We start from the raw sequence: 23,143 nt of genomic DNA on the forward strand, positions 1-23,143 counted from the left end.
AGATTTTCCCGGCGGCCCTTTCGCTAAGGGCCTGGAGGACTTCCGGAGCGAGGTGACGTCTTGAGCGTTCCTTCTACGTAAAATCGAGGTGGGGGCTGGAGGTTCGAGGACGGTGAGCAGTGTTAATTGCTGGGTGGAGACGGTTCAATGAAAGAAGATCTGAGGTTCGGGACCGGCGGGTACGTGCTCATTTACTCCCACTTCCGGGCCTTTGCTGGGCAGAGAAATTGGGCGAGGTCCTGCGCGCCATTTCGGCAAATGGCACCATCCATCAGATTGTCTAATTCAAAATGTAGGTAGGAGTAATTCTTGGGTCCTTATTTTCCTTCACTTCCTATATAACTATCTGTAAACTCTGCTGGTTCTACTTTCAAAACAGATCCACAATCAGTCTACGGTACTCTTTTTGTTTACAACTCTCCAATGACTCTCCTTCCCCCAGTACAAACTCCATATCCTGACCTACAGGGTTCTACTCTCATCACTATGTTCCAACCACTCTTTCTTTCTGTACCTCCAATAAGTCAAGCTTGTTCTCACTTTAGGAATTGATACTATTTCCTTTGCCTGAAGTTCTCTGCTCCTAAATCTGCATCGACAGCTTCTTGTTTTTTAGGTCTCAGCTCAAACATCAGGTCCTTAGTGAAGCCTTCCCTGGCTACGCAGTCACCGTTTTATTTCATTCAACAAATATTGCATTTATTAACATTTAGCACCTCCTATGTGCTAAGCGGTGCTCTAAATGCTGACGATGCAGAGCTGAGCAAAGGAAAATTCCTGCTTTCTTGGTGCTTATGACCCATTTAGGAATGAGCAAACAGTGCAATCAGGTAGTGGGCAAAGGGAGAGTAGTAGATGAGATTAGAGAGGTGGTGGGAGGGGTTTTTAAGGACTATATTTTATCTGAGTAAGTTTAGAAGACATGAGAGACTGATCGTATTTTTTAATAGTTACCTCTGGCTCCTGCAGGAGGAGGGCAGTTAGTCTTAGTCTGTTGCAGTAATTCAGTCAGAAAATGATGGTGGCTTGAACGGAGTTGGTAGGGAAAGTGGTGTGAAATGGTCTGATTAGGTTTTATTTCAAAAGCTGATAGGATTTTCTGAGGGGCTGGATGATAGTGTGAAAGAATAAGGAGTCAAGAAAAAGCCCAAAGTTTTTTTTGAGTAAACGAGACAGTAAAAATGTCATTTATGGAAGTCAGCAGGACTGGGAAAGAGCAAGAATTTGGTTTCGATTGGTTGCATTTGAACAGCCTTTTAGCCCTCCAGGCAAAGCCATCCGGATGGTAGACAGTTGGATATGTGACTTTGGAGTTTAAGAGAGAGGGATGGCTTGGAGACATAAATGTGTACAGTGTACAGTGTTCTAAACATAAGTTTTCCTTTATCATCGCTTCGCTTTTTTCTTTTTTCATGGGAGTTTCAAATATTTATAGAAGTTGAGAAAATTGTAGAATGACCCCCGATGTACTTTTATCAGCCAGCTTCAGCAATTACCAACTAATGGCCAGTCTAGTTTCACACATATCCCTTTACAGTTTTTCTGTGGCAAATATAGTTTTTAAATCCTTGGGACTAGACGAGATCACTTAGAGGGTGAATGGAGAGAAAATGATTCAACACTTAACAGGTTGGTATAAGGAGGATCCCCAGCAAAGGAAATTCAAAAGCAGCAGCTCTTATCACTGATATTTTGATTTTTTTAAAATTGATTTACTTATTTAGTGTCTCTCTTTTCTTACTAGAATATAAGTTCCAAGAAAGCAGGAACCTTAACTGTTTTTACAAAGACCTGTATCCACTGTAGTATTTTCTATGTGCCAGGCACATAGCAAAGTCCCCACATAGAGTAGTTAAGAATATATAAATTAAGCAAGAACTAAGAAGGATTTAGAGTGAGGAGAGGTCATTTTGGGGTGGTGGGAAAGGTGTGTGGAGATGCTGAGGCAGGAGAGGGCCTGGCTCCTTTGTGGAACTAGGCAAAGTTCATTGTGGCCCGGGTAGGATACTTGAAGGAGAGTATTATTTGAGATGAGCCAAGAGTGGTAGGGGAACTAAGGGTGTACCAGACACTTTACTTATTCCCTTCCAGTCCTCACTGCAGTCCTGCAAACAGGTACTGATACTGTCATCTGTTTTATAGAAATCAGAGAGTTAGAACTCAAGAGAAGTTTAATATCTTGCCTAGGTTCACATATTTGCACCCAGGTGCACCACAATCCAAAGTGCGTGCTTTTCCCAGTGTTTCATGTTGCCTTTGTGTTTTATGTTGCTTCTTTGTCACCTGTAACATTTGTTTTATAAAAGAAAGACTGTAGTATGTTGATTGTAGTGTGTCTGTTTTAACAAGATTTGGCCACTATAGCAATTTGAATATTTGTTCTGGCTCATTAAAATGAGGCTCTCTTGGTAGTTATTTCTTCTAAGAAAAGGAATTTGCACAGCTCAAAATTTAGGGGACAAAAAAGAACAAAGTCTTTATTACTGAAGTTACTAGCACATAGCTTGATTGATTTGGTTCGTACCAGTACTCTTTTGGTATCATTTACCCTAAATATTTGCATGACCTGCTCCCAAATTCAGGTTTCTGCTCAAATGCCACTGCCTCAGACTACCCTCTGTGTTTTAAATATCCCCTCTATTGCTCTGGCTCCTCCCCTGCTTATTTGTCTTCATAACCCTTTTTACCATCTGACTTTTTTAAAAACTCAATTTATTTGCTTACTTTCTGTCTCCCCACTGAAATGTAAACTGTAAGAAAGCAGAGTCATTTTCTGTTTCATTCACTGCTCTATCCCCAATGTCTAGAACACAGCCTTCTAAATAAATATTTATTGAATGAATGTGTGAGTGAATAGATAGCTCATTTGCATCATTGATTAGCTTCGAGTTTACTTCAAGTAGTAATCAAAGACTTGGACATTGTCGTTTCTCCCTTGCCCACTTTCTAGAACATAGTTAACTGAAAGGAATCTTCTCCACTGCTGCAACCAAACCAGATGCCTTCTTCCACTTCACCAGACCAGGAAGATGACCAGGAGTCCTGTATTTTAAAATTTGCAGACCTGGATTTGAAAGATACAAGTCTTATCAATCCCAATAGCAGTCTCAAAGCAGAGCTAGATGTCAATACAAAGAAGAAATACTCATTTGCAAAAAAAAAGGTAAAATTGCCATTAATGTTTTGGGATCATGTGTGTATAGCTAAGGCAGATAGGACTAGAAGTAGCTTATCAAGATTATCCTCCAAGGAACAGAGGGCTAGTAAGATACTAGGCTGCTGCCATGTTCAAGGTAAGGTCTAGTTGGGGCCATTACTAGTGATCTTAATTCAATGCCAGACAAAGGAGAATCATCGGCGGGGTGTGGTTTTGGAAAACTTATGGTGGAGCACTTGGGGACAGATCCTAGACAGGTGGGCTAGATTCCTTTCCCAGTCGAGGGTGACAGGAGGAATCCCAGGAACCCAGAAGACTTAGTCATAAGTAGAATAGGGAGATAATAGGGCATTTGCTATCTAAGACTCCTGATTTGGTCCAGCTGGTATAAAGCTTGCTATTAAAACTGTTCTCTCACAGGAAGTTCTACAGAATAGTAGGACATAAACCAGAAACCCCTGTAGAAACATAATAGAAGGGATTTCACTGAGACTTCTGTTAGCCTTAAACTTAAGGGTATTTAACAGTGACAGTTTGAAATGTAATTTCAGGCATTTGCCCTTTTTGTCAAAACCAAAGAAGTTCCGGCACCTTCTTTCGATTGTAAAGAAAAATGGTGGAAATGCTGTCTTCAGCTATTCACAGACCAGACCAGCATCCATAGACATGTGGCAACACAACATGCAGATGAGATTTGCCACCAGACTGCTTCTATTTTAAAGCAGCTGGCTGTAACATTGAACACCTCAAAGAGTCTTAAGTCTGCAGACAAAAAGAACCCTCTAATAGAATATCTTACTCGTAACCATGAAATATCCACTTGGCTCCCTGATATAAGCTGCTTTAGCCTTGATGAGCAGACAAGGTAAGAATTTCATTCTGTATTTTGGTTTAGTTTAAATGTTTTTCCAGCCACAATGAGCTATCGCTACCCATTCACTAAAATGGCAAGATCCTAAAGGCACAGAATCTCTCGACAAGGCCTAAGCTAGGCCAATAAACATGTATTATGTCTAATAGAAGATCATCGCCTATGCAGTAGCATATACCCACACAGCTGGTATTGTCGCTAGGTTACTTGGAAGCAATTGTACATCTTATCTTTAGGGAGAAGTAAAGAACAAAAATTGTATTATTTTCAAAGAGAAATTGGAAGGCCCAGAAATGTTAAATGATTCCTCTAGTTAAATGATTCCTCTATTCTGAATAACATCAGAGCTTGCAAAAGGGATTTTGCTACCAAATGTGGTTTTCTGAGCTGAATGTTTTAGAAAAGATTTTAACTTTTAGAACTGAGGCATAGGATTAGAAGTTTAGGTCCTGCCTTTGAAAAAACTCACCAAATCATAATATTACAGAATTTTAGAGGACAGATTTCTGGTTTTAAGCAATTTCTAAACTATTCGATGAATAGAAAATGTCCAAATTTGATACACTTTTGTCAGTAGTATTTAGTGCCAAATTCCCCTTGTTTATCAGAAAGAAGAGGAGAAAGAATTGAACTTAGAATCCGATTTTGCTAGTCACTAAAATTCTTTTTATTTTCATTTCCTCACTTCTAAAATTGGAATAATAATGCCTGCCATGCCTACCTCACAATATTGCTGCTATATGAATTATATGAAATGATCATGGTAAGAACATTTGTGAACTGTAAGGTGCTATACAGATGTGGCTTTGTCATTTCTGTGTGGCCCTGCATTTCAAGGAATTTCTAGTTAGAGAAACAAACAAAGACATAAAACAATTATTAGCACGTGATATGAGACAGGTCATATAATTATTAGTTAAATTATGTGGTTCAGATAATTTGTTACTGGAGTTTAGAGAAAGGAAAATTGATAGGCTCTAAAATAGACAAGATTTTGGAGGAGGACAGGCCCTGAAATATAACGAGGATACTGAAAGAGTTATAGATTGCAGAGCTGGATAGGACCTTAATTATCATCTACTATAGCATCCTCTAAAATATGTCTGTGTAACATTAGTTGTGGAGGATGCTATCAGGTATTGAAAAGAGGTACTAAAGACAAATAGGTTTGGGAAGCACCAGGTTAAAAAATATTTATTGCAGGACTTCTCAGAGCCTTCAATAGATAAGGAGCTTTCACTATGACTCAAAGAGGGAGATGTTGCCAGCAGGATTTCTCAAACATGTAATTTCATAGAACAGCTTCAGAGCACACTTTGGAAAATGCAGCTTATTTCAGTTCTCCAGTTTTACAGATGAGGAAATCAAAGCTCAGAGATAATAAGAAATCCAGCTAGGGGGATAAGAGACCCACCCAGGTCCCATGACTAGTTACTAGAAGACAGCACAGTGCAGTAGAAAGTATGGATTCTAGTGTCAGAAGACTGGTATTCAGAGTCTTGACTATCACTTGGTAGCTGTTTTACCTGGAAGGAATTGGCCTTAGTTTACTCAGCTATAAAATGCAGATATTTTCTTCTTCAGAGCAACTACAGATAGGAATTGATTCCCATTTCAGGAGAACAGTAATAGGCACAAAGGCAGGCACAAGTGGCTCCATCTCAGCCTTGCCTCTGATTCTGCCTGGGTATACTTTATGAATTGTGGCTTCCTTATGCCAGTGACTCAAATGCTCTTTCCCTGTGGTTTTCTTTTTACAGTGGCCAGGGCAGTGATGAGGGGGAGGTGCTACTTTATTACTGCTACTGTGACCTAGAGGATCCCCATTGGGTTTGTGCCTGGCAGACAGCTCTATGTCAGCACCTGCACCTCACAGGCAAGGTAACGCCTCCCACACCCTGTCCTTCACTGGGCTCATCTGGCCTCTGACTTGGATTGCAGAGGCTATGCTCCTTACAAAGGGTTCACTTTCGTGTTTTTTAGAAATTAGCGAAATCTTGCTAGGCATCTAAATAGAATACTAAATATTTATTAATGTATTTTATAAGAATATTTAATGGCATAGACCAGGGGTCAGTAAACTTTTTCATAAAGAGCCAAACAGTAAATATTTTAGGTTTTGCATAAAAAACCACTCAGCCCTGCTGTTGTAACATGAAAACAACTGTAGACAAGATGTAAATGAATGGGTATGCCTGTGTTCCAACAAAACTATGCAAAAGCAGACATACTTGCTGATCCCGGCATAGGGAAATGTTCTTGATATGGTAGCTGAAAAACCATTTTATGGAACTTTACATATAGATGTGATTCCAAATTGCTTCCTAATTTTCCTAGAACATGTCAGGATCTTTCAATTTCATGGTAGTGGCATTTGCTGTTTCCTTCCCCTCTAGAATGCTTTTTCCCTAGATCTTCACATGGCTCATCCCCCATTTGAGATCTCTGCTCAAATGTTATCTTCTCAGAATGCTAATCTAAAGTAGTCTTTTCTGTAGACCTCATCATTTTCTATTCCTTTCTGCTCTGAGAATTTCAAAGAATTTATTGCTGTCTGGAAGTATAATCTTTAATTTGTTTTAATCTAGCTCCTTTTAGAATATAAGCTTCATGAAGATAGGAACTTTGTCTTAATTGATATATCATCAGTGCTAGAACAGGGCTTAGCACATAACACGGTAAATATTTGGAGAAAGTTGAATAAAGGCATGAATATATGTTTGTAACAAAACCCTAGGGTGTCTATATAAAGATGGAGGGTAGTAAATATCAAAATGTTAATTGTGAATATTTCTACAAGTGGATTATGGATTATTTTCTTTTTATTTTTTTAATATCCTCGATGATTGCATATAGATGCATGTGTATATTCAGACACTTTTAAATCATAACCGTCTGGTTATGACATGGTACTGTCTTAAACCTTCTTTCCCACACGTCCCAGGTTTTAATTCCCTGAGGCAGTCATTTGATCAGTCAGTGATATGGTTCACATTCATGTTTTATAACAGATAGTGACTGAAAGCTTCATTTACTTCATTCAGTTCATCACTTGGTCCTGCCATTTCTACCTCTAAAATATCCCTTGACTCTATTTACTCTCTCCTCCACTTCCACAACCTTCGACAAAGCCCCCACCCTCTCATACCTAGGCCATTTCAGTAGCTTCCAAACTACTCTCATTCTTCCTTCCTTGCCTGCCATTTAATTCATTCTCCACACAGCAGCCAGAATGATCTTAAAAGTTAAATAAAATCATATTCCCCGCCCCCTCAAAATCTTTTAGTGGCTATCCAGCGCATTCAGAGTAAAACCTAAATCCTAAACATGCCCTTAAGTTCCTGCATTATTTGGCCCTTTCTTACTTTTTCTGCTTATCTAGTACCATTCTTTACTCATTATACTCCAGCAACAGGGTCTTTCAGTTTCACGGAGCCCCCAAGGTTTTTTTTTATGTCTTTGGGCCTTTTTACAAGAAAACTTTTCAAGGAACTCTACCACAGCTACTTGGTTTTCCTATCTAATTTTTACTCAATCTTCAGTTCTCAATGACACTTCCTCAGAGAGATTTCCTGAACTTCAGTCTAAATCTGTTTTTTTTCAAATACACTCCCATAGCATCTTATAGTAATTTTATAGCATTTGTCAGTTTGTAGCTATTATTTTAATGTGTGGCCTCAGTCTGTAACTCCAAGAGGGCAAGAATGGTATTTTTTCCAACCATTATATCCCTAATTTCTAGCACAATTCCTGGCACATAGTAAAAATAATTAGTAAACATCTGTGGATTGAATCATAATCTCTGTTTAAAGAACACCTTGAAAGGTGGGTATTCTCACAGTAAACCTGAATGTCCAAAAAAGATACCTATCTCCTTGGTTTAGAGGCAGATTTTTATTCTTGACTCAGCCTGAGGTAAACTAGCAGTGAGGGTCTCTAACCACAAGGTGGCAGCACCTGCCTGGATCTTAAGTCTAAAATCTTAGGCTTCAAGGATACACGCCCACTTTACTGAAATAGTTTTCTGCTAGTAGATTTGGCAGAATATTGGCATTCAGGTAGAGAAAGAGGAGAACTTGAAAGTTCTAGAATTGTGGAAATAAGCTTCTGTTCTCTATTGCTATACATTCCTTATTTCCTCAAGATATTTGAGGGAATGCAGTGGAAGCTTTGGATAGGAAAAAATTACAAGATTTGGAGCCAATAAGATCTGGTTTTAAATCCCAGATTTACACCTACCAACTCTGTGCCCTTGTGTAGGTTACTTGATTTCTTTGAGCTTCTGTTTCCTTTTCTGTCAAATAGGAGTTTTGATATCTGCACTCAGGATAATAATATAAAGCTCCTGTCTCATCATAGGTGCTCAATAAATGCTAACTATTGCTTTTCATCTGAAGGTTTAAGGCATTCTTCATCAAGGAGCTCCTTGGAAGGTTTATGTTGAAGAATCCCAGAATTGAAAGTCTAGTACATGAGTTTAGAGATTGCTATAAAGGGAGTGGATGTGCTTGTCTTTTATCTGGGTTCTGAGATTAAGATAACATAGGAAAGAATCTCCTAGCCTACCCAAAAGACAGTTACGTACCTCTTTGTCACATCTGAAACAGTTTTATGGTAGATTTCCTAACCTTTATTTTGGTTCTGCTCTATTTTTCTATGTAGTCTCTTAAAAAGTATATGAGTTAGTAATAGGTACAGTAGCTTGTACAAGAGAGAATGCATATGCTTTCTGCTTTCCTCTCTCATGCCCAGAACAGGCTTCACTAGACTTCTGTACTCTGAAGGATATGATCCAGAATGCTTATCATGGAACTATGGATAGTTACCACTAGTGTGTTGGCATTGGCTTGTGAAATGAATCCCCTTTGTATCCATGCCCTAAAGAATTGAATCAAGTGAGGGCACAAATAAAGCATCTTCTCTGGGCCCGAAAAAAGGGAGCCTTTTAAATTTTTCAAATTCTAATGCATTGGGGGGTATCGTTATTATATAGGTAATGATAACAGTATGAATTAAATTACCTCTTTCCAGAGAATATCATGATACAGTGTTTCACTTTCTCTCTAGCACTTTTCTGTAGAGAGCTCAGCTCTATCCAAAGATAATCCATCTTTAAAGTCATCCAAAGGATTTTGTGGTATCAAAACAACTAACTTTTCAGGGCTCCCAGAGCATTGCTTCTTAAGGCGGGGGCCTTAACCCAGGCTCTAATGTCCCCTAACCAGTGAAGCATTTCAAAGAGAATAGAGGGTTTGAGAAGTCAGAAAGTCTCATATGGATACACGTTCATGTGATTGACAGATGCATATTGAATGCTTACTATGTGGCAGGTACTGTGCTTTGCACTTGTTAATGCAACAGTGAACAAAACAGAAAAACACACTCCTGGAACTTGTATTCCTGGGGGTGGGTTTGCAATGGTGGGCTTTCCCCAAACACTATGCAGAGATGTACTCACTCCCATTCCCAGCCCTCAGGTGTAATCTGTGCTTTAGGACTTAGGTAATATCTTCCAAGCAGTGTTTTTCATTGTCGGTTCTCTTTTATTCTTGTTTTATCAAGATGAAGAAATTGAAGAGAAGTAAATTAATTTTCTCAGGGCCACTTGGCAAGTAAGCGGCAAAGCTGAATCTTGATTCTAGATCTGACCTGGATTGAGCTCAAAATTCAGTTCTTTGGCTATTGGATAACTGGAGCTCCATGGCAGATGGGGCTTTCTAGTAGCTTCATTTCATTCTCTTGTTCAGCAACACTTTAACTGAGTGCCTCGTCTGAACTGTGGGCAGTGCCATTTTATAAAACTACAAGTACCTTTGTGTGGTTACACTTTGGTGTCCACAGCAGTGTCTGCTTTTCCTGTTAAATTCATTAACACATGAGCCCGTTCTGCCCTGGGAAGATTTAAACTAAGCTAAGAGCAGACGGTATTTCCTTTCTCTCATCATCTTGTGTCTCAGGTTCGAATTGCTACAGAAGGAATCAATGGGACAGTTGGTGGAAGCAAATTGGCGACCAGACTCTATGTGGAAGTCATGCTTTCCTGCCCATTTTTTAAAGATTATCTGTGTAAGGATGATTTTAAGGTAAGAAAAAATGAAAATAAAATGGATCTAGAGCCATTTGCCTCTGCCTCGGTGCCTCTTCCTACTGTAGGTTATGAAGGAGAGGTTAGTGTAGAGAAATAAGCAGATAACTACCTTTTCTCTCTTAGGTTACGAGGCAGTTGCAGTAGGAGTACATTCATTCCACTTCTTCCACTAAGTTGCCATGTGATCTTGAGCAAGTCAGTGCCATCTCTGGACCTCATTCTTTCTTCTTGTGGAGGAAGGATGTAACAGCTTACACAGTCTAAACTCTAATACTTAGACATGTTTGTTCACATGAGAGACATCCTGGCCATTTCAGGGGATCACTACATTTGTAGTCAACTTGGAATGATCAGATCGGCACTCCACACCACACAGGGAAATAATATTGCTCGTAAATGTCTTATATCTGGAGATAGAGTGAGAACCATATTCTGTTTTGTTTCTCATTGGCTAGGCCAGCAAAGGAGGAGCTTTCTGTTTTCCAGAATTGCGTGTTGGTGTATTTGAAGAAATTGTGCCTATGGGGATCAGTCCCAATAAGATCTCCTACAAGAAGCCTGGTATGCTTGCTTTTAGAAAAAAAAAAAAATTATTTTTCTTCAAAAAGTTAAAACAATATAGAGATAAATGTGAAAGTTAAGACAGACTGACCAGCAAGAGTTGTGATATATCCTTTCTTTAAAATAGCTGTGGGGTGGCTGATCTTTGGGTCATTGAATGCTTAAATTGGTCTTCTCTTTGGTGCTATGGTAATTGACTTGCCCTTCAGAATGACCTGTCTTAGTTATTCTTCTTGATGGTTTGGCAAGAACTTGTTTTCTCTTGCCAAAGTAGCAGTTTGGGAAGAATGTAATCATTACTTGTAAATAGTTCATCAGCTGATTAAAACACACAGGCTTTTTGCTATGGGAAGCCAGTGGCTTTCAACACCAAATCAGTATGTTTGCAGGTGCTCTAGAATGTTCTCTTTTCCCTCTTCCTCATGATTACCATAGATGGTTGAAAGACATTTGTTTGGCAGAGCTTTTTGTTTGTTTTGATTTTTTAGTATGAAATGTTTAAACATTAAAAACAGAGAAAATAGTATAGTGAACTCCCATGTACCTCACACACCTTCAGTAATTACAAGTTCATGGCCAACTTTCATCTATCCCCACCCTGTGTCCCCATCCTGGATTATTTTGAAGGGAATCCCAGTGTTGTGTCATTTTATTCACAAGTATTTTAGTATATATCTCTAGAAGATAAATGTAAAACTGTCATCATGTCTAAAACATTTGTAACAATAATTTCTTAAAATTACCAAATATCTAGCCAGCGCTTAAAATTCCCAGTTATCTCGTAATTTTTTAAGTGTGTTTCTGTTGAGATTCAAGTAAGGTCCCCTCGTTGTGTTTGATCACTGTCTCTTTAAGTCTCTTTTAACTTATAGATTCGCCTCCATCTTTTCTTTTCCCGTAAAGTTTATTTTTTGAAGGAACTAGATCATTTCATCTGTAGAGTTTCCCACAGTCAGGATAATGCTGATTGCATCTCCATGGGCTGTTCCTCTGTCCTCTGAATCTTCTGTAAATTGGTAGCTAGATTTAGAGTAGTGCTGTCTGATACAAATATATCCTGAGCCACATAAGGAATTTTATATTTTCCAGTAGCCACATCTTAAGTAAAAGGAAACAAGTGAAATTAATTTCAATAATATACCATGTAGCTAAAATACTATTTCAATGTGTCTAATGTAAAAAATTATTGAGATATTTTACTTTATTTTTGCATACTAAGTCCCTGATATCCTGTAGCTGTGTTACTCTTACTTCAGCACATCCCAAGCCACATTTCAGGGACGTGTGGCTAGTCATATATGGCTAGTGGCTACCGTATTAGACAGCTCAGATCTAGACACCTGACCAGATTCAGGTTGGATTTCCTCTTTTTCTTTTTTTGCCCCCCAAGACTACTTCATAGGTGGTATTGTCTCCTTTCATCAGGAAGCAAAAACTTCTGACTGATTCTATGTTCATTTTTTAACATGTAAATATTGAAAAGGCGATAAGAGTTAAGCCAGAGGGAAATGGAGGAAAGATGCAAACATCTGGGAAAAGAGACTCAATATATGAGAGAAGGGGCAAAAAGGGCCGTGTCTGCTTTGTGTCCTGACCTTATTAGGAGGAGGCGGGATGACTGCAAATCTCTCTTCCTTGGCGCTACAGGACATTGCTCAGGAGGTTAGGGGAGAGTGGGCTCCAGGCTGTACTACGCTGTTTTCATTTGAGCCAAGTCGTTTGAAGGCACCTCTTTTATACATGTCGATGTGACTCAGTGTCCAGCCAGGCCCTTGCAGGACCAGGAGAGCAGCAACAATAGCAGTGGGAATGGGTTTGGTTCCCTGTGGCTCTTAGCATATTTCTTAGTAGATTTCCTTGTTTCTCACCATGTTTGAACCTCCCTTTTCACCCCACTGTTTTGGTGACCGTGTGATAACTTAAATATATATCTAGCCTTCTTGCATTCTCCCTAAAATCCTAGATTGGGCAGGTCGGAATCCAGATTCTTTGGCCATGCTCAGGGGCTCTAGCCCCACCTGTTACTCAGCGTTCCCAGGTGGTTGTTGGGATTCATTCCTAAACAGAAAGAGGCTCCTTTGGTGCTTTCAAACTCTATGAGTGGTGACTAAAGTCACCAGAGCCCCTGCCCACGAGGTGTGGTTACTCCACCCTGCCAAATTCACCAAAAGTTCCTCAGTTTCCTGAAGATACAGGAATATTTTATCCTGGAGAGTTAAGAAGGCAAAGGGCCCACCAGATAGGTTCTCTTGTTTTTAGTCTCCTTATATTTTGCTTATCTTCTTCGTCTGCTTTCACTCCTCCATCTTCTCATTCTTTCCTCTCCATTGGCGTTTCTCATATATCATTCCTGCTGTCAACCCTCACACCTTTTCTCTTAGTCATATACACAAACTTAAGATATATGCTTATTACCCTTTTGGATTTTTTAAAAACACATTCCAACTTTATCACACTTGCGTGTGCCAAAGTTCTTAGCCTTGAACTTGAGATTGACCTTGGTATAGAACCGTTTATAAAGCCTGTTGTCAAGCATATACATGTATAGGCTCCTCCATGTATAGTGACAATAGAACACTGGCCATCCAATGGACCAACAAAACCCACTTAGCAATGTAGATCCCAACTGTCTGGCTTTTATCATTGGGTTAGTTCAGGTATGAGGATGCAGATTTTTTGACTGTTTCTCAACTGCCAGGTCCCCAGTAGTGTTCATCTTAGGTGGGGAGAGAGTGAGGGTACCTAGAATTACTAAATTATTTTATGATCATCGGATAATGTAATTTTGAGACATAATCGTAATTATTAAGAGAAAAGGTTTGGGTAGAAAGAAACAACATGTAAGTCATTGGCCTGGATCAATAGTGATTGGGTTTTATTTTTGTTAATTTGTTTTGTTTTAACTATTTTTTTTTTTGGTTTGGTTTTAGGAATCCATTTATCCCCAGGTGAATTTCATAAAGAAGTAGGAAAGTTTTTGTCTCAGGCAAATCAAGAACAAAATGATACTATTCTACTGGACTGCAGAAACTTCTATGAAAGCAAAATAGTAAGAACAGAACTGAGTCCCCACAACATGGCATGTTTCCAAAGGGGATACTGTGTGTGTGTTCACCTGTGGCCACGTCACATGGATCTCTTCCTGCTGCTAGCAGCGTCAGAGAAAACCCAAGCCTTTGAACTCAGGATCTAGTAAGAATGTCTAAGAAAATATGAATTAAAGACATCTTGGCACATAATGTACTTTTTGGCTCCCATGTGCCTACCCTTGACATATGTCAAGGATCTTGTAAAATTCTCTTTGGGCAGCCTCTCCAGTTCTTCTGAGAACTCTGGCAAAGTGACCCACAGACCATCAGCCTTGCCTCCAAGTTCCAGATCTTAAAGTTGAAAGGTCAGAGTGTTGGATGAGAACAGCAACTACCAAGCATTTCCTTTCTTGGTAGTTTCTTGAATGGGGGGGGTGGGGTGGGGAAGGTGTTTGACACAGAAAAGAACCTTCGTTCCTACCAGGTATGCTTTTCTGATCATTTTCCTTGTGCTGCTCCCATGTTGTAGGGACGATTCCAGGGCTGCTTAGCCCCAGACATCAGGAAATTCAGTTACTTCCCTAGCTACGTTGACAAAAATCTGGAACTTTTCAGAGAGAAGAGGGTACTGATGTATTGCACTGGGGGCATCCGTTGTGAGCGGGGTTCAGCCTACCTTAAAGCCAAGGTGAGTCACCACCCTTGGGGCCCTGCGGGCCTGGTGGTGAATAAGGCTTCACCCACTGCATTTGTGGAGCTTTCCACCCCCCACCTTCATCCTTTCTCCTCCCCCAGCCAGCCAGGGGTTTATTGTCCCCTTGTATGGTTTCAGCCTACAGTTTGTAAGTATAAAATAAGAAGTTCTTAATCTCAAAATATGAAAAGCACTTAACAGTCTCTAAGATTCATCAAGTAACTAAGGGAAAGATCAGTTACTTTCTCCCTTTTCCTAATCCTTTTTCTTGATCCTGAGGAGAGAAAATTCAGTAACATTACATGTCACAACAGGTGTCTTCCTATATTTAGGGGGCAGCAAAAATAGTTGGGCTTCGATGGATCTAGAGAGCGAAGGCCCTGAGTGCTGTCGTCACCCATCCCCCCGGTAGGCAGGGTCTGGCCAGTTGGTCCCTTGACCCCCTTGGTCAGCAATTTCTCGGTGTCCTATAGTGGGAGCCAGGAGCCCCTTCTTTGGCATCCCTCCCCCCACGCCGCTCTGTGGAGCTTCTTACTGTTCTCTGCTTGTCTCCTCACACTTTCTGTTGTTTTTCCATACATAGGGAGTGTGTAAGGAAGTGTTCCAGCTCAAGGGCGGCATCCACAAGTACCTGGAAGAGTTTCCGGATGGTTTTTACAAGGGGAAGTTGTTTGTTTTCGATGACCGTTATGCCTTGTCCTACAACAATGACGTGGTGTCAGGTAGGTCAGCAGAAGCCTAGAACCTGAACCTGTGATCAGGCACACTGCGTATTAACCATTCTGGAAGGCATAGGACTGATTGCATGAAGAAAGGGAAAGGAGGTACACAGTGCCACCATTGCCCAGCAGAGTTGGAGATCCTGCAGCAGAGCAGACAGAACCCAAGAGGCCTGTATTTGGATCCTGGCTTCACCATTTACTGGTTAGGCAAGTCCTTTAAAATGAGGATAATGTCCCTCGCTCTATCTACCTGCTAGGAGTTGGATAGGTTAAATCAGGAGTCTTGACCTGGGTCAATATATAGAATGCAGGCATTCTGTGAATTTTGATGGGAAAATAATTATAATAATTTTGTATTTTTTATAACTCACTAAATGTAGTACTTTCTTCTATTATAAATGTAAGCAACAAACCAGTAATATTAGACGTGCCTGTGACTGTCATCAATAGAAATCACAATATTTTCATAGATTCTAGTGGCTCCAGATATCTCAAAATAGCATTTATGTTCCTCATTGCTTCAAAATAGAAAGTTATTCGGCCCACCACTAAGTCTTATTATTTAATGTGCTAATAAATATCTTAATGTATCCCAGATTTTTAAAAATAATTTAAAATATTGCATTTCTACGTAACTGGATTCCTTAGTAATCCTGTGTAGTTTATACGTTTAAAAAACATTTTTCCAAGACAGAGTTCATAGTCTTCACTAGACTGCTGTGTAAATCCATGGCACAGAATCAAAGCACCCCTAGTTTAGATGGTCTGTGGACTCACGGGGTGGGCACTTACTTAGGTGAGTGGGGCATTCCAAGGTCAGAGCTGAACCTCAGGCCGAGGCCAGAGGCAGGAATTGTCACAGGAAGGAAGGTCACAGGAAGTGTGTGGTTTGACTGTAATTTTGAGTCTACCCTAACATGCTACCAGACAAGGGCACATGTAGTAACATGAGGGCAGTTGATGAAGGATGGGAATCATCTTTTAGAACAATGGCTCTTACCCCTGGATGCCACAGTCTTGAATAGGAAAGGTTGCAGACAACCCTAGTGACTATTGCAAACTTCTGCATCTCCTGGGATCAGAGAAAGATGGCATTACCTCTCAGCTAGTGAATAAGATGTGAGTTTTGATTGATCTTTTAAATTCATTTTGGTAGTCTTATATTTGTGTCTTATTGAAAGCGACTTCACATCTGTTTTGGAGCTAAGATGGAATACAGAGGGGAGAGAGAAGGCCCAAGGGTAGCTTAGATAAGCTTGCTAAGGAGACTTGAAGAAGAATGATATTATCAATGACAATAGGAAGTCAGCGGGAAAAACCAACTGAGAAAGTAGATAATGTGAGATTTAGGAATCCAGGTGGTCACGTGTCCACCAGCACCTGCAGGAGAACCTCAGGCCTGGGGATGAGGGATGTAGACTGCAGAAGCTGAATGTCACTGTGGGATCATCTGCATTCAGGTGTGTTGTCTTCCACTGAAAAAGGGAATGATCTAAAGGCAAAAGGCCATTGAACAAGAGGTGGTTGGTTGGGCAGCTTTGGAATAGTTATTGAAATTGCTGGTACCTGTTTTTTAAATGGCGGGGGGGAATGGGTCAGTGAATGTTAGAACCAGGAAGACAATTCCCAGAAGCCACCTCCTTCCCCAAAAAAAGTGGTGATGGGGAGCATTTTTTTTTTTTTGTTAGAAAACAGATTTACTGTTTAGAAACCTTCCCAGGCACAACAGGATATATTAGATTCTGATGAGCTAAGACATATTTAGGAACTGGAGAAGCGCCTGTCTCCGTGTGCACATGTGTGTGTTTGTAACAAAGGCTTTTCTTCCTTCTTCAGAATGTTCATACTGTGGTGCCCCATGGGACCAGTATAGACTCTGCTCCACTCCCCAGTGCCGCCAGCTTGTCTTGACTTGCCCCGCCTGCCAAGGACAAGGATTCACAGCATGTTGTGTCACATGTCAAGACAAGGGGAACAGGCCAGCTTCTGGCCCTACCCAGAATAGCTTTAAAGAGGAATGTGAGTGTACAGCCCGACGACCACGCATACCCAGCGAACTTTCACAGCAGACACAGTTCCCCCTGAATCCAGAGCCAAGGCCTGATGTTGGGGAGGATGGGCCGGGCCAGTGAGTAGCACCGTCAGCATTTCTGAGCCTGCACAAAGCTAGGTTTGGGGCTACCACAGACTGAAGAATATCAAGGCTACAACAACAGAGAAATGGGTAAATTTAGTGCTGGCCATTACCACCATGGCTAACTAGTCACTGTATTGGCCACATGTATTTCACAGGAGGAGGGCAGAGGGACTTGGCACTGACCACTTACCTGAGACATTCTGACTCAGAAGGTGCTAGAGCGTAAAGAAAGGTGATCTGTGTGGGATTCCAAAGCTGCTGAGGGATACAGCCTTGAGCTTGGTAACTAAGTCCTGCCCTTTCGGTGCCATGCAGCAGGACTGGTAGTAATTTTTCTTGTCACCAAACCTGTCCTGATGGCAGAAATGTAAAAGCTTTGGCGCTAGAAGTGGACTCTGGAACTAGGTTCTGTAGGTCACCTGCCATCCACCTCTACCCTACCTTGTGTCTCTTAGCCTGAGAGTGCTAGACCAGGATCTGCAAACTCCAGCATTTGGCCTACCTCCTGCTTTTGTAAACAGTTTTATTGGAATAGCCACACCCATTTATTTACAAAGATTGATGGCAGAATTACTTATTTACAACAGAAACATGGCCTGCAAAGCATAAAATATTTAGTATCTGGCCCCTTAAAGAAAAAAATTGCCACCTCTTGGTCTAGACCAACAGCTCATCTGATGGAGCAGATAGTCTTAAAGATGTGGCCCACCTTCATTTTTTATTGCCTTGGTTTATGCCAGAGATGCCCCCCTAATAGTCTCTGCTCCCCGCAACACCCACCACACTCTTAGCTTTTAAGTTTTCTCTTTGAGAGATTCAAACTAGCTTAATGACACCGACATTTGGACAGTAGTTTTTAGATGAGTACCTCGGAATATAAGATACTTTGAGTGAAGGTTGTTCAGCACTGCCGTGGTGGTTTCCCAGCCTTCTGGCCAACATACTGGACACATGTCCCTGTCACTCAGGTCCCAAGAAACACGCAGCTATTCGTAGACCAACAGATTTAATATGATGTTGCAGTTTCCAGTGATGCAGAATAGAGCTGCAATTGTGTTTCAAGGCAAAGCCAGTGGACCTGGCTGTCACTGGAGCATGGTGCCACTCAAGGGCCCATCTGCAGCCTCAGTAGACACTCTTCCACAGTGGTGAGGCCCTGGCTTTGCCTCTGGTTACCCTGTACCGTCCACATCATTACAGTTCAGGGTGCAAGACTTCATTTTTGATCAAAAACCTCTCTGCTCAGTGCTCTGCTGCTTAGTCTGTGCTCATCAGTTCTTTGGCCTGTCCTTGATCGTAAGATTTGACCAGTCACTCATGAAAGTAACTCCCTAGGCAACAGAAATACTAGCTTAACTGGCACTGTGGTGTATTAAAAGGCACAAGGGCATTTTGGCTTAACATTTTTGCTAGATCCCAAGAGGTGCACACGATGTTAAAAAGGATGCGGCAGCAATGCCACAATTGCATTGTCAGAATCATCATCTTGGGATGGTTTGGCCAGGGTTCCTAATTCTTTAATATCTGGATCTTTACCACTGGCTTTCAGAAGCTTAATTTTTACAGGCAGGAGATTAGCGGTGACTTGTCTAGTAAGTGCTGCCACAGGTAGTTGAGATCCGTCAGCATAGCCACGATGGACTAGAAATTTACCCCTCTGTTTGATTTCACATAAGCCATTAGTCCACTGTGCAATATAGAAAGGTGTTTTCTATAGTATTTGGCCATAGGTTTTCACATCCACCATGAGTTTGGCATTCGATAAGGAAAAAATTCTGACTCTGGTATTAAATTTTAAAGAAATCCCAGATGTTCATAAGGAATTTTATTGCCTGGGATTGGTGAAGAAAGATGGTGTTTGAAACTTGAAATTTTACCATTGGCTTTTCTGTTATTTCCTTGTATCCAGCAAAAGGAACCTCATGTTCTTTGATTCCTAGCAGAGCTCTGTGGCTTCAGTCTGTCTTTCTCAAGGGACAAAATTGTATTCTTGACCCAGTAATCAGTTTGTCAGCTTTAATCTTGAGGTTCTTAAAATTTAAAGGAGGTTAATAAAGAATTATGATCTTTTGCTAACTAGCTAAGATCAAATTTGTAATAAAGTATTTTATAATGCTTCTAAACCATATGGAAGAGTGCTGTTTTTTATGGGTTACACATTTTAAATACATCTGAAACATCACAAAGCAAGGCCACAAAACCAAGCTCTTGGGCTTAAGTCACTGCTGCTATAACGTCTTCAGTAAGATCTGTCAGTTCTGGGGCTTCTTAGTTTTTTAAATAATAACCAGATTAACTTCTGTGACTAAAGAAAAACTTCATATTAACCATAGTTTATAAAATTTTCAACTGCAACCACTAGTTAACCTAAAACCTTAGTGCATAAAGAACTGAACCACAAAAGGGTTTTTGTGCCGGCATTTTGCTTTCTGATTTCCACTGCAGAGCACAGATTATCAGTAGAACATGTCCAGTTCAAAGGCATGGTCATCGTCACCACACACTAGACGCCACTCCGGCACTTGGGAATGATGGGCCCAGTCAAATCTGCAAGCCTCCTCTTTCTCACTGGAAAGGAATGGAGATGAGATGTAAGTAAGCCAGCTGTGTTCCAGGAACCACTGCTGTGACTCGAAAGCACTGTGAAGCTTCTTATTAACTTTGACGGAGTCTGAAGTCGGTTGTTTTTAAAGGACAGTTACGCGTGGGTTGTGTAATAGCCCTGCAGTTTGTCAGCGTTCACTGATGAGGGTCTGCGGTAGTGTAGATTCATTCATAAATTACTTCTAAGTTGTTGACCACACAGGCATAAAACCGCCCTATCCAGCTTCACTGTTTTAGCTTTGTGTACAGAGGCCCTGCAGTGGACAATTCTTAATCCATTTCAGATAAGGAGTTCAGTTGACCTTAATGAAACTAAGGGTCGTAACCTGCTGGAAATTTTCCCTCAGCTCTTCCTCGGAGCTGGCCGACCTCCTGCCTATGTAAACAACAGTTTCCACCCTAAGATGCCTCTTGATTATCTGTGTCCCCTTATGGTTAACCCGGACATTTTCCCAGGGACAATATAAACTCAAACACTGATCACATAACAAAGTAGTTAAGTGCCATAAAGAAGAAAGCAATAGCCAGGATCTTGCAGGCTGAAGGCATTAGCTTATAGAATGAGTGGGGATGGGGGTAGGGGGTTCCCTTTGTTGTGACAAGGGAGAGTGTTTTGAAATGAATTACGTGTCTGCAGATGAAGACCAAGCAGCAAGCTATATCAGCCACGAGAGAGGGAGGCGGGGGGACCAAAGAAGTCTGTAGAACCGGTAGGTGGCAGTTGGGGGGCTGCTGGTGTGGCAGAGACAAGAAGCTATTGCCCAGAGGAAAAAAGTCTGTCTATACTTAGATGTCTTCCAGTTCCCGAGCTGAGCCGGTAGACCTGCGGCCACCAGATGGATGCGTACGAGCTGCAACAAGAACCAAATCAGCTTGCGCTTCACACTGAGCACATAAAGCAGAACCACCCAAAAAGGTGTAGTATTGGAGTTGTGGCAGGGAGCTGCAGGGAGGGGCGTGGCGGTACGCAGGTCGCCTAGTCTGGGGCCTAGAGTTCAGCTGGTGCCTGAGCTCCTACACAGTGTCAAAAGAATAAGAAATCGGTGGGCAGTCTGGTAAGACAAAACTGTGTCTAGCCAGGTTCCTGGAATAGATGTGGAGAAACCAAAACCGAAGCCCAAAGAGTGGAGGAGGTTTGCCTGAGGTGACCAGAGGGTTTACATGAACCAAACAAGCATCTTCACGTTAGCTGTGCAAGCATGCCAGGAGGGCAGTCCTCATGACACCTCTTGCACACTCAACACCTCATTACAGCCCCTCCAGCAAGTCTGGAACGTCAGTGTTGTCACCATGTCATGGATGAGGAAAGAAGAGCAGAGAGGGTACGTTTCTTGCTCAAGGCAATAAAGCTGGCACCAGCGAGGACCAAGGCTTGTGCCCCAGTCCAGCGCCTCCCTCAGTACAATCCAGGCCAGTCTAGGTAGGGCTCCCATATCCACATCTCATCTGGTTCTGCAAGGAGGATTAGCAACTTTCCCCTGGAGAAGAAAAGGGCCAGGGCCCTGAGACCTGGCGACAGAGTCAGGACTTGGAATCTGGGTCCCCAGCCCAAGGCTCAGGGCACAGAAAGGGGATTCCATATTTCTGTTCCCCTTACACATCCTCACTGTGTACACTGGGCTAGATCTGTGCCAAGTTCCCCTGGCATTGACCTTACCGGGAGTGGATGAAAGAGAAAAGGCACCTACTTACTCTAGTATTTTCCCCCATTTTAATGAAAGAAATTGAGGCTGAGAAGGAAGTAACTTGCCCCAGGTCACGATGAATAAGTGACATAACTGGGAGTACAAACCTGGCAAACCCCTCCACACTGCTTATCATCGCAAGAGCCAGACTTGCTTACTGCCAGAGCTGGAAGGAACCTTGAGTCACCTGGACCAACCTCCACCGGTAGTTTGCACTCCCTCCACTGCTTCCTGCCAAGCTTGAACACCTCCATCATGTCTCCGGGAAGCATTTTACATCCGTTTATATATTCAACAGCATTTACTGAGTGCTATATGTGCCAAGCACAAGAATCAGAAATAAGGATAATGCCTAACAGAGGAACAAGATGTACCAACAAGTTTGATAAAATATTACAGGTACCTTGGCAGGTCTCTATCAAGTATGAGGCATAATGAAGGGGTCAGATCTTCCGAGGATGGGCAGGTAACATGTCTGTTGAATCTTAAATGATAAAGGAGGGAGCAGGAGCAAGAGGAGTAATCGGCCCTCTAGAGGGGTGCTTTTGCCTGAGCCACTCATGCTACTCGGACTGATTGATAGTAATATGGCAAGAGGATGGCTCGCCAGGGGTGTCAAGAGATGAGTCTAGCAGGTCCTCACCCAGAGAGGAGGTGGAGAGTGCAGGCGCTGGGGCTGGACTGCCAGTGCACCCCACTTCTGCCTGTGGGTAACTACCTACTTCTCTAGGCCTATTTCCTTAATGCAGAATGGGGATGATAATAGCACCTACCTCAGCCGACTATTGGCAGCACTACAGGAGTTAGTAAGACTGAGCAGTGCCTGGCACACAGGGAGCACCACGTGTCAGCCACAGTTGTTAAGGGACTTGTGAGCCATGTCAGCGAGTTTAGCCTAAGGAGATGTGGGAGCCCATAAAGGGTTCTAAGCAGAGTGATAGGACAAGCTTTGGGATGAGCACTGTGCGGGATGCCAGCCCTGGAGGAGCCGGAGGACCCGAGGAAGTTGCAGGACGGCAGGAGAATGTGATGAGAGCTTGGCATGAGGCAGAGCAACGGGAATGGCGAGGAGGTGACCGACTGGCTGTGGTGGGGGTAGGGTATAGAGAGAGGGCCAAATGTCTGGCTCAAATGGCTGTGAGGAGAGTAGAGCTCTTTCCCGAGATGGTTTTGGGGAAGATGATGAAATCCATTTGGAGTGCGCCATGCATGGGGTGCTTGTTAGAAAGGCTTCCTTGAGACTGTAGTAAGAGAGTGACTTTCCCAGGAAGAGATCTTTTCTGCTTTTAAACATGTTACTCTTTTTTCCACTCCACCTTCCCCCTTCCCACCACACACACACACAACTGTCTTAACTTGGAGTCTGCAATTCAGATTTCATTAAGTGGAGAGAACTTCAGTGGCAGATTTACAGGACCTGAGAGCCAGGCTCAGCTATAAATAGTGTGGAGATAGGAGTCATCTGAGATCACCACGGAAAAACGTAGATGGGGCTCCACGGCCCCTCCCAGATCCCACCACGCCCAGGCGCCCTGCTTTCTCCCCCAAAACACTCTAGTAAGAGCTCAGTGCACAGTTTGGGAAGGATCAAAGGT

General features: G+C 42.0%; 2 protein-coding genes across 6 annotated transcripts in view; one reads left to right on the plus strand and one right to left on the minus strand.

Annotated features, from left to right (window-relative positions):
• The first annotated feature begins 33 nt into the window (after positions 1 to 33).
• Positions 34 to 19,385, plus strand: TSTD2 (thiosulfate sulfurtransferase like domain containing 2). Of its 3 annotated transcripts, none has more exons than XM_039856202.1 (10): positions 34 to 179; positions 2,951 to 3,163; positions 3,709 to 4,022; positions 5,789 to 5,909; positions 9,986 to 10,111; positions 10,572 to 10,677; positions 13,608 to 13,726; positions 14,236 to 14,394; positions 14,984 to 15,122; positions 16,959 to 19,385. In XM_039856202.1, exons 2-10 carry the CDS (start codon positions 2,999 to 3,001, stop codon positions 17,252 to 17,254), a joined length of 1,545 nt encoding a protein of 514 aa, XP_039712136.1. In that variant the 5' UTR covers positions 34 to 179; positions 2,951 to 2,998; the 3' UTR covers positions 17,255 to 19,385. The 3 variants fall into 3 exon arrangements, with proteins under 3 accessions (XP_039712136.1, XP_039712143.1, XP_039712152.1); XM_039856209.1 differs by having other exon boundaries at positions 40 to 292; XM_039856218.1 differs by lacking the exon at positions 34 to 179 and having other exon boundaries at positions 3,028 to 3,162; positions 3,707 to 4,022.
• The window catches only part of TMOD1 (tropomodulin 1), a 78,267-nt gene continuing 72,892 nt past the window's right edge, over positions 17,769 to 23,143 (minus strand). For all 3 annotated transcript variants that reach the window (XM_039856265.1, XM_039856247.1, XM_039856257.1), the window contains one exon: positions 17,769 to 19,827. In XM_039856265.1, coding sequence (XP_039712199.1) covers positions 19,763 to 19,827 — 65 coding nt within the window. In that variant the 3' untranslated portion in view covers positions 17,769 to 19,762. The remainder of the gene's footprint in view (positions 19,828 to 23,143) is intronic.

Source organism: Pteropus medius, unplaced genomic scaffold (assembly GCF_902729225.1).
Source record: "Pteropus medius unplaced genomic scaffold, Ma_sr-lr_union100, whole genome shotgun sequence".
Classification (NCBI taxonomy): domain Eukaryota; kingdom Metazoa; phylum Chordata; class Mammalia; order Chiroptera; family Pteropodidae; genus Pteropus; species Pteropus medius.